Source organism: Abramis brama (genome assembly GCF_963993115.1).
Source record: "Abramis brama genome assembly, chromosome: 17".
NCBI classification, from domain to species: Eukaryota; Metazoa; Chordata; class Actinopteri; order Cypriniformes; family Leuciscidae; genus Abramis; species Abramis brama.
The window spans coordinates 12,434,652-12,448,011 of NC_139979.1; the positions used below are offsets into that span (position 1 = coordinate 12,434,652).

At 37.2% G+C, this 13,360-nt stretch overlaps 1 protein-coding gene across 1 annotated transcript; it reads right to left on the reverse strand.

Moving 5' to 3' along the window:
- Nucleotides 1–5: 5 nt before the first annotated feature.
- Nucleotides 6–6,910, reverse strand: prss35 (serine protease 35). The gene is made up of 2 exons (XM_084088773.1): nucleotides 6,656–6,910; nucleotides 6–2,651 (listed from the first exon to the last, which is right to left on the reverse strand). Exon 2 carries the CDS (start codon nucleotides 2,636–2,638, stop codon nucleotides 1,373–1,375), a length of 1,266 nt encoding a protein of 421 aa, XP_083944899.1. The 5' UTR covers nucleotides 2,639–2,651; nucleotides 6,656–6,910; the 3' UTR covers nucleotides 6–1,372.
- Between the last annotated feature and the right edge of the window lie 6,450 nt (nucleotides 6,911–13,360).

Sequence of the window (13,360 nt, forward strand, 5' to 3'; positions counted from 1 at the left end):
ATTTTGTCCTCTTAGACCAATACATATAAATCTCAGTTTATTTGGTCCATAATAGCAAAGATTTAGGAAAAAGATGTACAAAATGAAAATTGATGCAATCCGATTTTGATAAATCAATTTTATATTAAGATTTTTGATTTATATTTCCTATGAAGCGGCGTTGCTTTTCTCTTTATCATAATTACAATGCTATTTATTATCAATCATATCTAAATTTAAATAACCCTGTTTTTTTTTTGTAAAGAACAACATGATCATATGTAACTCATAATACAAGCCTTACATTAAATACATACTTACAGTTCTACAGTAGGCTGTTACTTCGACAGGTCCTTAAATGTTTTATATTTTTAAATTAAATTAGCACCAAAAGTCAACAAGGGACTCTGAAACTTAAGCTTAAATCTTCAACTAATTGCTTGCATTGTTACATTGTTATACAAAAGGCAGAAACAAAATGATAGCCCATGAAGACAGTTTACAGTTTATGCTGTCAAAGGCACACAATCATAACATTTGTGACCCTGGACCACAAAACCAGTCACATGGGTACATTTTTTGAAAAAGCTTTCCATTGATGTATGTTTGTTAGGATAGGACAAAAAAATCGAAACATTGAGAAAATCGCCTTTAAAGTTGTCCATTTATGTTCGTGATTGTGCTGCATTCACTCACAAAATTTACAAAATATCTTCATATAACATGATCTTTACTTAATATCCTAATGATTTTTGGCATAAAATAAAAATCGATAATTTTGTCCCATACAATGTATTGTTGGCCATTGCCACAGATAAACCCGTGCGACTTGTGACTGGTTTTGTGATCCAGGGTCACATTTAATAATAACAATAACAATGATAACAAGAATCAAGAATTTCAAAGAACACCAGCATATTGATACTCGGATGTGTTCTTCGAAAAGAAAAAAGGAAAATAACAAACATCAAAGCTGCTTCTCTCGAAAAAAAAAAAAAAAAAACTTTTTTTTTTTTTTTTTTTCGTGTCAACTAGTCAGATCTAGCTTTCTACTTCAAGGTATCCAGACAGATTACCAGACAAAACAAATGCCTCCCATAGCAAACAACACTGATTGAAGTACATTTTCTAATTCAAAACAACAGTTTAGGACAGAATTAGTTCTCGTTAGGACAACTGAATCTAGAAATACATTCGTTCTAACTGATTCATAACAAAAGTTGTCTAATAAAATAAATTAAGTCATCAAAATAGCTTGGAAAAGTTCAATGGTAGGTGTGTTATAGTCTCAAGTGTTGATGAATGCAGCAGTTTGTGGAGTGCACAAATGGGAGGCACAAGGGTTGGTGAGAGCCGGGACCGAGGCAGTCAGACGGGCCACTGATGGAGTCTCTCAGGTGCCCCGACATTGGTTAGAGTCCCCATGGACCCAGCGGCAGATCTGTGCGTACTTCAGGGGAGTGATTCGTACGGCCACATTGTAATCCTGCTGCACCCCGTTAACATCCACCCACTGGTGACCCGAGAACACGCCAATGATTTTCCGCTTCCACTTCTTCTTGCCAGGTTCTTTAAGGCGAATGTAGACACCCGAGCCGCTGGAGCCGGGCTTGGCATCGCAATACTGGTACAACAGGTCGTTGGACTCCTCGGATACAGAGCAGAAGCGGTACACCAGGTTGCCCGGTCGGTCATCGTCGAATCCCGAGAAATGGATACGTCCAGCGGGCAGCTTCTTGACGGAGGGGATGACACCTAAATCCATGTACTTGGTCTTCTGCGCCCTCTTAAGCTCCAGGATGGCGTAGTCATAATCGGCCATAATGTTCTCTGAGATGCCTTTAAACCAGCCCTTCGGCACCTGCATCTGTTTCACCCGCGTCCACCGGAACGAGGGCTGTTCAGAGACGGTGCTGCGGCGACTACGGTTCCTCCTTCCCTTGCCTTTGCCCTTACCCTTACGTTCATGCTTCTCTCCAATCTCTCCATTTTCGTCGATTTCTTCCTCCTCTTCTTCATGTTTCCTCTGGCCTTTCCTTCCTTTCCCTTTCCGGCCTTTCTTCCGGCGGGAGCGCTCTTTCAGCACGCCGACGCTGAGTTTCTGGACCCCGTCTAGGTAGTCCGTACCGTTGTGGATGCAATGAGCGGCCGTCAGGACGTGTTTGGGGGACACCAGCACTCCAGAACAACCCGTGGAGATCTTCACAGATGTGGAGAAAGGATACTTCATGGAGTACTGCTTGTCAGCGATGGTAAACCTCGTATCCGTGCCGTAGACCTCCCGTCTTCGGCGAGCGCGAACCCGAGAGCCTCCCGTCCAGTCGTCGCTCACGTTTAGCTCCTGCACGGTGACGGTGGTGAGCGTGCGTGTTCCGTTGTCGTACATGGTCTCGTAGGACAGTAGCTGCTCCAGATCATCCAGACTGGGCTCTGGAAGACCCCGCTGGCACTCAATGCCACATATCCCATTGAGCTCACTCTGCGGCTTGGCTAAAAACTCTGAACTGCCCAGATGCACCGTTTGCTTTTCTTGTACCAGGGGTACTTTCCTCTGTGGCCAGGTGTAGTCATCGTCACCTGTGGGATCGTCCACTGCTGCAGACACCAGCACAGCCAGCGCTGAGATGGAAAGCAGGAGCATTAAGGGTACCGGGCCCATTGCAGAGAGACCCCTAGACCAGACACAAAGAGAAAAAGAGAATCAATATCACCTCAAATACTGTTCAGTAACTCTCTGTATACAGGAAAACAAAAGCATTTTTCTAACTGAGAAAAACAGGAAAGAAGATAAACATCAATCTATCTGAAATCTGTGAACAATTGATTTTTTTTTGGTATAATTTATTGTCTTTAATACAACATATTCAGCTTTGCTTACCAAAGTCATAGCCAAAAATATGAGAACATATTGCGTTGTTATAAATTGTTGGTATCAGTCGATATTGGATATTTATTTGCGCATAGGCATGCTATTTCTATTTTATTTCTAATACGATAAAAAAAAATTCCATTAAATTAACTGTGCAGTTTTTTAAAGCCTGAAGTATAGGCCAACTTATTTTTTAATGCGCACTTTAGGATATAAGTACAAGTGACATAAATTTTGTCAGCAGCATAGTATGTGCGTACTGCATATGCGCAGCAGATTTTTCTAACATTGCATTCATCTGGCATATGCGCCTTGATTTTTATTCTTTTTTTTCCACTATTTAATTGTATCGATCATATAATTTTGTCCTGAATATAAATGCAATATGCAAGCAGTATCTGACACTAACTCCCAAAACCCTTGCATACATCTGGCTTACAGACCGTACAAATTAGTGGACCTCATTCCTGGACCTAGCACTACACATTTTGGATGTCTTGATTATTTAGCACATCTGATTTATTTCATCATCTCTTAAGTAGAGGCTCCAAGACCTGAAATGTGTGTCAGATAAGGTAGACATCCAAAAATAATATTAAGGGGGGCCTCCAGGAGGAGCTGGGCTTGAAGCACTAAAATAGGGAACAGATGATTATATTAATACAGTCATGACCACTAGGGGGAGACAAATGATAAGATTTTGAAGCACTATTTCAAAACCCCTGAGAGTATGTTGAGTATAGAGTTCACCTCATTCTCCATCATCACATTCCACAGATATTTAGATCCAATCCTAATGTTCTGGTTAAGTCAACAATAGTATTCCCACAGATTCCAAAATCTGCTTTTAAGACAAAAAATGTATTACGTAAGAAATAGATTAAATACAGTAATTATTGAATGCCAAATTTGCTGCATTACCTTTAGAGACTAAACAAATGAGTAAAATAGCACACAAGTATGCTCACTTTTAAAAATTATTTCTTAAATGGCACCGGCTGACAGAAAATATCTGCCATTAGAGGAAAACTGGAGACTGGAGGTTTGTGGTGGGGACTATAAGAACATTGACCCTGTGGGTCAGAGCTTTTTGAGTCAGTGGTTTGGAAACGTTTCCTACTGTCTTGCTGAATGCCAGTAATAAGTATATACTTGGGTTCTGCGGATGGTACCGCAATTGGTACTGTTACCAATGAATAGGAGTATAATATGAAAAACTAAACAAACGTGCACCCACACACATACAGATACACAAAGCTATCAGATCAGCAGCCTACTTCTGTATTCATTTATGTATCTGGTAACATCTCTAACTGATAAAGTTTAAAATTTGAGTGCATTTTATTTTTCCACCAGACCATCACTTTGCACAGTGATGAAAAGGTGCTTGACTCTTGACTCATGCAAGTCATGAATTATCGTGCACCACATAAATCACGCACATAAATATTGGGAACAAAGCAGTGATTTTAAATGGATACCAAGGTTCCCAAAGCTTTTGAACAATGCACTTCCATGACACTTCCAGTCATTTGTGGGTGCAGGATAAAGATTTTCAAAACAACATTATATAGATGAATATAATAATAACATAAGATAAGATAATAACATCATTTTTAAAGATTGTATACATTTCCATAATGTTTTAAGACCTGTAAATTACAATTTTATCTAAGTATCCTGATATTTTCAGGTTTTCCATGTCAATGAGATCCCCCGTTTGCGGAATAAGATAAGTAAGGGATCTTCATCAGCAAAGGTCCTGATCAAGGTAACGTGGTTATTGTGCAATAATAACCAGCTGTCTTTACATTATCCAGCTTAATGCTAACCATATAAATAAAAAGGTGGGAAACTGATTTGGATTCCAATACACTGTACAAAACAAATGGCTTTGCAACAAGGTTAACACTGCACTGATATTATTACTATTAAATATATAGTACTATCAAAACAAAGTCTTCTGGGGTCAGTTTAATAACTAAGACTGCCAGAATCCAGTAGCATTCATTTGAAGAGATCGCAATACGAGATGAGTGTGTAATACAAGAGAGGCTTGAAAATAATGCCGGTTTCTGGATACGCAGACTCAGCCTTGCCATGGACAACAGTGACTATTCAGCAATATGAGACCGCTGAAGGCCACGATTTACCAGTCAGAAATGCATTCATTCATTAAGCAGATACTTAACCAAGGCAACTGAAGAGGAAAAACACACAAGCAATTCATCTTAGGGGGGGAACAATTCACTAAAAAATGCTGGGTTGGTTTAAAATATGGACAAACCCAAATGTTGAGTTGAAAATTTAATTTAAAAATTTAACCCAACAGCTGGGTTTGTCCATATTTGACATCATTTTTTTTGATGATGTATGTTAGAAGTTCACCAATATGTTAGCAATCAGCATTACGTTTCAAAATTATACCAGCATAAGCATTACAAAGCAAAGGTGGAAGTATTTGCAGCATGACTCACAGAGAGAGAGAAAAAATCAGCAAAGCCAAGCATTTAACAGTCACCACTTTCACACATTCATCACATATTAGATTGCTGAGCACTGCCCAAGAAAAACACAGACTGCAGCAACATTTTCTAATCAGTAGCCAGTTTAGGGATGGAGAGTGAGGGTTGGAATATAGATTGCTACTCCATTCTTGGTTCAGTAAATTTTCCCCTGCAGAGCTGGAATCCCTCTCCTCCCACCTCACACTTCACTATGACATGGCGTCGGTGTGGATTATCTGCATCAGCCGTGCTGTCTATGAGAATCAGTCTGTACAGACAATACTGTGTAGCCTCAGCGGAAGTGTGAGGGGAGATGTGTGCGCGTGAACGTGTGGTATAAAGTTATGGACTCAGGCAATGACAAATCAGATGTGTCCCTACTGGAGATTGCCGTGAGAAGGGGAGCACTTACAGAGGTCCAAACAAATTCCAGTAAGTCCATGATGTAAAATATGCAGACAGCTCGGGCATTATAAAGTCGGCAAAACCGACAGACTCAGGCAAACTTGGTCTGACACGTGGTCTGATCTCTCAATCAACAGTTTTTATTTATTTATTTATTTTATAAAATTGAGCAACTGCAATCTGACATTCTTCCATCACTATGACATTTCTAACGACATTTTCTCTGTAATAGGCTACATCTAGAGAACTGGCTTTAGTGGAAAAAGCAGAACCTTTCCCGTCCATGTCACCATCAACCCATTTTTCCATTACAAGGCAAAAATCTCAATCTTGCACATTTGTAAACTTTTTTAACCAACTTGATCAACCAAACGGTGGCGCTATTGGTCCCTTTTCAAATTAAGTTTGAAAACTGATTGATTCATTCAAAGTTGCCGGATCTTTATGAATTTCTCTCATTCATGGATTCATTAATATTTTACACCAACAATGTGAAGTTAAATGCAGATTAATCTTCTCCCTTGTATACAAATTATGCTAACCACTTCCACCAAATGAGACCTCCACTGTTTTTTTTTGTTTTCTTTTTGGTAAGGGTTGGTTTAAAAGTTTAGTTAGATTAGGGGTCAAAGTACCCAACTGTAATTAATTATCATTCCTGATTTACCGTTATATAATTGCATTTACCTTTTTAATATAGGCCTAGGCTATGTAGGATATCTTTTTATTATAGGCTAGTTAATTTTTCACAGAACCTTTGCAATCCATGTGATCACGACAATGACACTTTATTATTTTCACAGGTTAGAATGATGCAAAAAGTTATAAATATTTTAAATTTAAAGAGAATAAATTAATGAATAAATAAATAAATAAATAAATAAAAGCGTCATACCTGCTATCATTCGATTGATGGAGATGTTCAATCCGCAAACAGATGCTTGTTATTTAAGCAGGAAGCGTTTAAAAGTTACTTCATCTCAGAGGTTTTCGGTTGGATTGGCTGATAGTCCGTTTCTTCTCATATCTGCTCCACCTTCAAGACAGGGAGAGCTCAGAGACGAAACCCTTGGTAGGAATTACACTTGACGTTTAAGGGAAAGGGAGGAAAAAAAAGTCCCAACAAGATTTTCACAAAGAGTTTCGTATAGGGGAGGGACCATCATGCTCTGCAACGATGGAGCAGAAAAAGTGAAGTTGAGAAAGCGTTCAGCACTTGATCTTAATGAATCTTTGGATTTGAATAAATCTTTATTTGACAATTCAAAGGAGTCTGTCATGAATTCAAAAGGGCTTTCCACTGATTCGTTCCACTGAGCGCACAATAGCGCAGCAGCGACTTTATTGTGGTTCGGTTCCGTTCCCACATCACTGGCACTTGTGTCCGTGTACATGATGTGGTAAACACGCGAGCAGGGGGTCTGCGAGTTAACAGGACGCCTCTAAATTTGCGTGCACATGCAGATTCTTATGTGGGTGAATGACGTCTTTAAATTACTGAGGGGAAAAATACAAATCATGCAAAAATCTAAATTAATTTGAATAATTTTTGTGAGGCTAAAATCATAAATGTGGTGGCTATAACTTCATAGGTTATAAAAAGGGGAAAAGTCTCATGAAAAAGGATGAACTATTTTTACATTTTTAATTTCAAGTCAGTTGGAGTAACCTATATTCATGATTCATGCAAGGAACGTTTTTGAAGGGATGGTTCACCCAAAAATGAAAATGTCGTCATCATTTACTCACCCTCATGTTGTTCCAAACCTGTATGAGTTTATTTCTTCTGCTCAACACAAAAGAAGATATTTTGAAGGATGTCTGTAACCAGACAGTTGACGGCACTTCCATAGTAGAAAAACATAATATGGAAGTCAATGGCTACCATCAACTGCCTGGTTACCAACATTCTTTAAAATATCTTCTTTTGTGTTCAACAAAAAGAAAAAAAGAAAGAAAATAAACTCATACAGGTTTGGAACAACTTGAGGGTAAGTAATGACAAACTTTTAATTTTGGGTGAACTATCCCTTTAAGTATAGGCTACTTTTACGTGATGGTTACTTTGTCTTTACATAAACTTTTTTCAGGTAAATGAATACAAACATTACATTTCTATGAACCTCCCGTTGAAAACTTAATGTAGATAGATTACCAACATATGTTTTAAACTTGATTTTTTAAAGATTGGTCTTTAAGTTTCTATTTATCCTGCTTATTTGTAATCTATACAAATTCAAGGTTATTCTCTCTTTACTTTAGATGTCCGATCAACACTATCAAAAGTGTTAATTTTTCCACTTAATAATTCACGGGAGCTCTACGAATTTAAATGACTGAGTGTTATTTTATTTTAAAGAGTCCACCAAACTACTATTATGTGTAGACACTTTACACAAAATGGCACAAATTCCTGTCCTGGAATTAAAGTGACTGCTGGAATTAGAAAGAGGCAGAACTGCATTTTGCAAGAACGTATATTACATTTAATGTACGTTCAGGTATATTGCCTTTTTTTCCTCTTGTTTCTGGATGTTTCGGTTTTCTAGCTCTCTGTCCAAATCAGAGACTTAGGGAAAGGGTCAGACTTTCAGTCGTCCACAATGTACGCTCACATCAGCACCCTTCACACACTGTGAGGTTCTCTGTCAAGTTTGAACAGAGAAAGGTGATCTCACCGCTTTAGACTGTGGCCTCCACCCTCCAACTTAGAGAATGTGCCCCCACAATGATCATCATTTTTTGCACATTGGTATTATATTTATTGTTTTTTCTGAGTCAGAACACAAGACTGCAAATGATGGAGGCGAAGTGGGCGGGTACATGACACAGAGCAGAATCAAACTCTTGTCTCAAATGAGAGCCACTGTCTGAGCTACAAGGCTAAAATTATAATTTCATATCTGACATGACTAGAAATTGTTACATGAGTGTTTGGCAGCGTTGCTCTGAAAGGAATAGCTTTAAGTGATATTTCTGCTCATGTTTGTGCGATACCCTGGTTGCATAGAGAGTTCTTTGTCAAAGGAAGTCATGTTTTCATGATCCAGGGTGAACCACTAGGTTTTGTGCAGGCGTATGTTGTTAGAAGATTGTGTTTATGAATATTGCAACTATTGCATTCATTTTGAGTAGTCATGGCTAATATAAATCTACTTAAGAGCTGATTCCCCTGCTGAAAAATCCAGCATAAACCAAGCTGGTTTATGATGGTTAGAGTGCTGGTCTAGCTGGTGGACCGGATTGCAGTTTACCCAACAGCTTGTGGTCAGATTTCACTCGCTGCTAATTCATAATTCCATGTACATGCAAACGAAGACAGTTTGCTGGAGTTTAGGGAACGTGAGTGTTGTGTTGAGTGGCTGCTCAGGCACATCCTTAGAGAGTCAATGGAGTCGATTGTAGATTAAAGAGTCAGTGTTTATTTATGCAGGTCATGGTCATAAACCATCTCAGCTGGCCTTCATCTTTCCATCTCTTATTTTAGCTTCCTCCCAGAAAGAGAGAGCCATTTACAGGGTGCCTCTTTCCTAACCAGCCCCCCTCTCCCCTGTAATCTAGCTAGATAACTTTGGGTTAGCCGTACTGAATTTGTTGACAGCAAATAACTAGACATCCAAATGGGTCAAAGGTCAGGATGCTGTGTCATTATACAGCTAACATATACAAGCCGCAAAGCAAACATATGTATAAAACCATTCAAAAGTTTTGGGGTCGATAATTTTTTGAAAGAAGTTTTTTATGCTCACCAAGGCTGCATTTATTTGATCAAAATACAGTAAAATGTATGAAATACCGCAATTTAAAATAACCCAACTGTAAAAAAATATTTTCATGATTTGTTATCGCAGCATTTTTCTTTTGTCAAATCAATTTAGATAATTATTGTGGTTCAGATAACATACTTATTTGAGTTACTATTTATTAAACCAATCTCCTTCATTGTATTAACTCAATTTTTTTTATTTCAATGAACTAAAAATATTAATGCAACCATTTAACTTACTTTTTTAAGTTAAACCAACAATATTTTTTTACAATACAAATTCTATATTTGGAGTATATATCATACTGACTCCAAACTTTTAAATGCATTAAAGATATATCTTGTGTAATTAAATATTTTAATTACAAATATTATAGCATTTATTTCTAAGATTTTTTTAGGCACTTTGAACTCTACAAAGATCTTCTAATCCAAGGGATTTTTTATGCCATGCCCAAGTTTTTACATAACCAGAACTGTTATTCAAACCACATTTTCCCCTCTAGTCTAAAACTTTTTTTACTTTCAAAGTAGAATACCTGTTTAAGAATTTTATGCATACAGTAAGTTATAAGGATGTCCACATCTTGATAGAAGTAGCTCACCAAGACTGCTGCTAAAGTGAGACACTTGGACAGACTTCTCTAAGAGACATGACCTCCTGTGCTCAAGGCGAAGTTGCCAACATACACAAGAGAGGAGCAGAGCACTTCAAGCATGCAAACAGCTAATACAAACTAAACAGAAATGGTTCCTAAGCAAACACACTGATTTGACACAGTGAGTCATTCTGCTCCGATATTGGCCTGGACTTGGCCTACAAGATGACATATAGGAGTTGTCAAGTTAGCGGCTTGAAACAAGTTCAACATTTTACAATGAAAGGATAAATAGATGTTGACTTCCATTTTTGGTTGTGAATTTAGATGATTAGTGGCTTCAGCGTTTCAGTGTCAGGAGTTTGTTAACAGCCAGGGTCCTTTTGGATTAGCTTACATGTTGTTATGCTAATTCTTAAGTGTAATACAAGATTTTCATACAAAACTGCCAATAAGCTTCTTGTCTGGCAGAAAGTCAAGTATTTACATATAGCGGTACATTGCTAAATCACATTGGCCTCCCTATTTGTGCAAGATCACTTCAAAGAATCAAGATAAATAGCAACTCTTATTTCCCTTTGTATGACCTTTGACCTGCCTTGCATTTTTCAAGCCACTTTACGCTGTATGGCTGTTTGTCCTTCTCTTTTCCTCTCAGTCTGTCTCATTCTTTGTTTTGTATTATTTTTTGCATTGCCCATTCGTGTGCTAGCATGCTTGATTAGTCCCCATTAAACACGTGCAAACACGTTGTACGATCATGTCAGAAGATGTAGCAACATCACAGTAAATTAAGGAAAATTTATTATGAGCACTATGAAGAACAAGTCGATGAGTTCGCCAAGGTTTGCCAGGTTAATGGCATCAAAATATATGAAAGATATTCAGAGTTTTGTACTTGGGTACTAAGTACCAAGTAATCCAGGTGTTCACAAGCAGAACTGTATATTATGCTTTGTTTTCTGGCTTTGAAATAATCTGTTCTTATCTTAATTTTAGGTATAGAATGACAAAAAAAAAAAAAAGAAAAAAAAAAGAAAAGAATTTGAATGTTTTTTTTGTAATAGTGTTATTTATTATTTTATTGTAATAATGTATTTATATAATTTGTTTTATTGAAACATGTATTGTTTAATGCATTTTAAAGTGTTTTTAATGTCATATTTATATATATATATTTTTTAATAAATTGTAAACAAATTCCTTATTTTGAAAATACACTCTTAAAAATATAGGTTCTATGGGATCACTGTGAAACCCCCCTTTTGGAACCTTTATTTTTAAGAGTGCATAGTGTGAAAATAAAAACATTCTGACCAGGTTTTTGATGATGTTGATGATGGAACCGTTTCCCTAACATCAAAAATATTATTTTATTTTATTTTATTTTATTTTATTTTATTTTATTTTATTTTATTTTATTTTATTTTATTTTATTTTATTTTATTTTATTTTATTTTATTTTATTTTATTTTATTTTATTTTATTTTATTTTATTTTATTTTATTTTATTTTATTTTATTTTATTTTATTTTATTTTATTTTATTTTATTTTATTTTATTTTATTAAAGATGGCCTGCGTTATCATCTATTTCAGATAAATCCCCTAAACTACACGTGAAAAGAAATCAAGCTGTGGTTGGTCACTTTACATCTTTTCCTATTTTTCCGTATCTTATTCTGTAACTTAGAGCTTTTGGTCAATAATCATGAAACTTGAGCTTTTGAATTCATATTCAGAGTTCTTTAACTGCTGTTTATTGCTCCATCTTAACTCACCTGCTCAATAAGTGCCCTTTTATCAGTTAAGATATGCAAAGAACAGATGATACAATTGATGCCACAGTCTGTCTTGAACTCTCCATCCTTCTCTCTGTCACAGACATCTGGTGAGCTCACGAGTCTGTGTGTGTTCCTTCAGTTCTCTAAAAACTCACTAAGATTTGAGATGTGTGGTTCCCTCGGCTCACCCCTGCTGAGGTTTTTAATGAGATATAAGAATGGTGCTGGTTAAAATCAGCAAAAATCCCTCTTAGTGGAACTAATGTGTTTGAGTGTTTCCCTCATTTGATGAAGCTCGGTGAATCTTCTTCTAGGAACACCACACCACAATGTGTGTCATTGAGACACTGTGTTTATGTATTTGCCTAAAGCAGAAATAAACGACTGTGCATTGTTTCATTCCTCAGTGAACAGCGAGGCAAAAATGGCAAGACAGATTTATGGCGTTGTTCTTTCCATATCCCACCCCTTCTGATTCAATTACTCTCTCGCTGCTCCCTAAACCACCAACTGCTAAATCTTTTCACTTTGTTCCTAAACAAAAATATTAACTTCTAGCACATAAGCCGTGTCACATTCGCACTTCTAGCCTATTCCAAATTATCCGTGCAATTTCCGTTATCAGCGCAGAGGGATTCCCTTACTCCCACAGCGGCTTCTCATTGAGAAACTCTCCACCGATACAGTTTGCATTGGCAGGTATACATCACAGCACAGGGAGTATAATTTCCTCATTCCTGGAAATCTAGGTGTTTCGCTGCACACTATGTAAGTATGCGAGTGTGTGTGTTAATATCATACATCACAGCTGCAGCAACACCAGGTGTTGGTTTTCAGGGGTAAGGGAGGAAGTTCAGCAATCCTCTGTTATCAAGAACATCATTCATCATTCAGTCTTTTCTGGGGCTATGTAGATATTTCCCTCATCCTGTTGATCTCTGGCCAGTGTTGTGGCTTTGATTCAGATTGAAGAGCTCAGTGTTGTATTTAAGGGCCTGTATAGGGCTCAAACAGCCTAAATCTGGGAATAGAGTGTGTCATATATAGGAGGCTCCTGGAATTCCTGTATGAACCTTATCATTGAATTGAACACCTTTGCAAATATAATTATACACAGCCGGAAGCAAGTCCTGTTATTATGAACCAGATAACATAGAGTGTGCACAGATAAATGTTTACCCCTGATGTTAAATACTATCTATATTGTTCTGAAAGCACAAATAATAGCAATAGCTTGACAACTGGAATTTTGGGAAAACCATTCCTTATGCATGAAGAAGTAGAAGAAACATAAATAAAGGAAACTGAGGCTTTTTTCTTTTTTCTGACAAACGGCTTGTGGTGTAAGGCTGTTGTCTTGTTTCGCAAGAATGTCTTAGTTAAGCTGTCCAGTATTATAGTAAGGCAATCTGCATGATTTAGGTAGAATTCATTATCTACATTTATTCATTT

Coding starts and splice junctions, on each gene's coding strand:
- prss35 (XM_084088773.1), bottom strand. CDS start 2,638: ATGGGCCCGGTACCCTTAATGCTCCTGCTTTCCATCTCAGCGCTGGCT.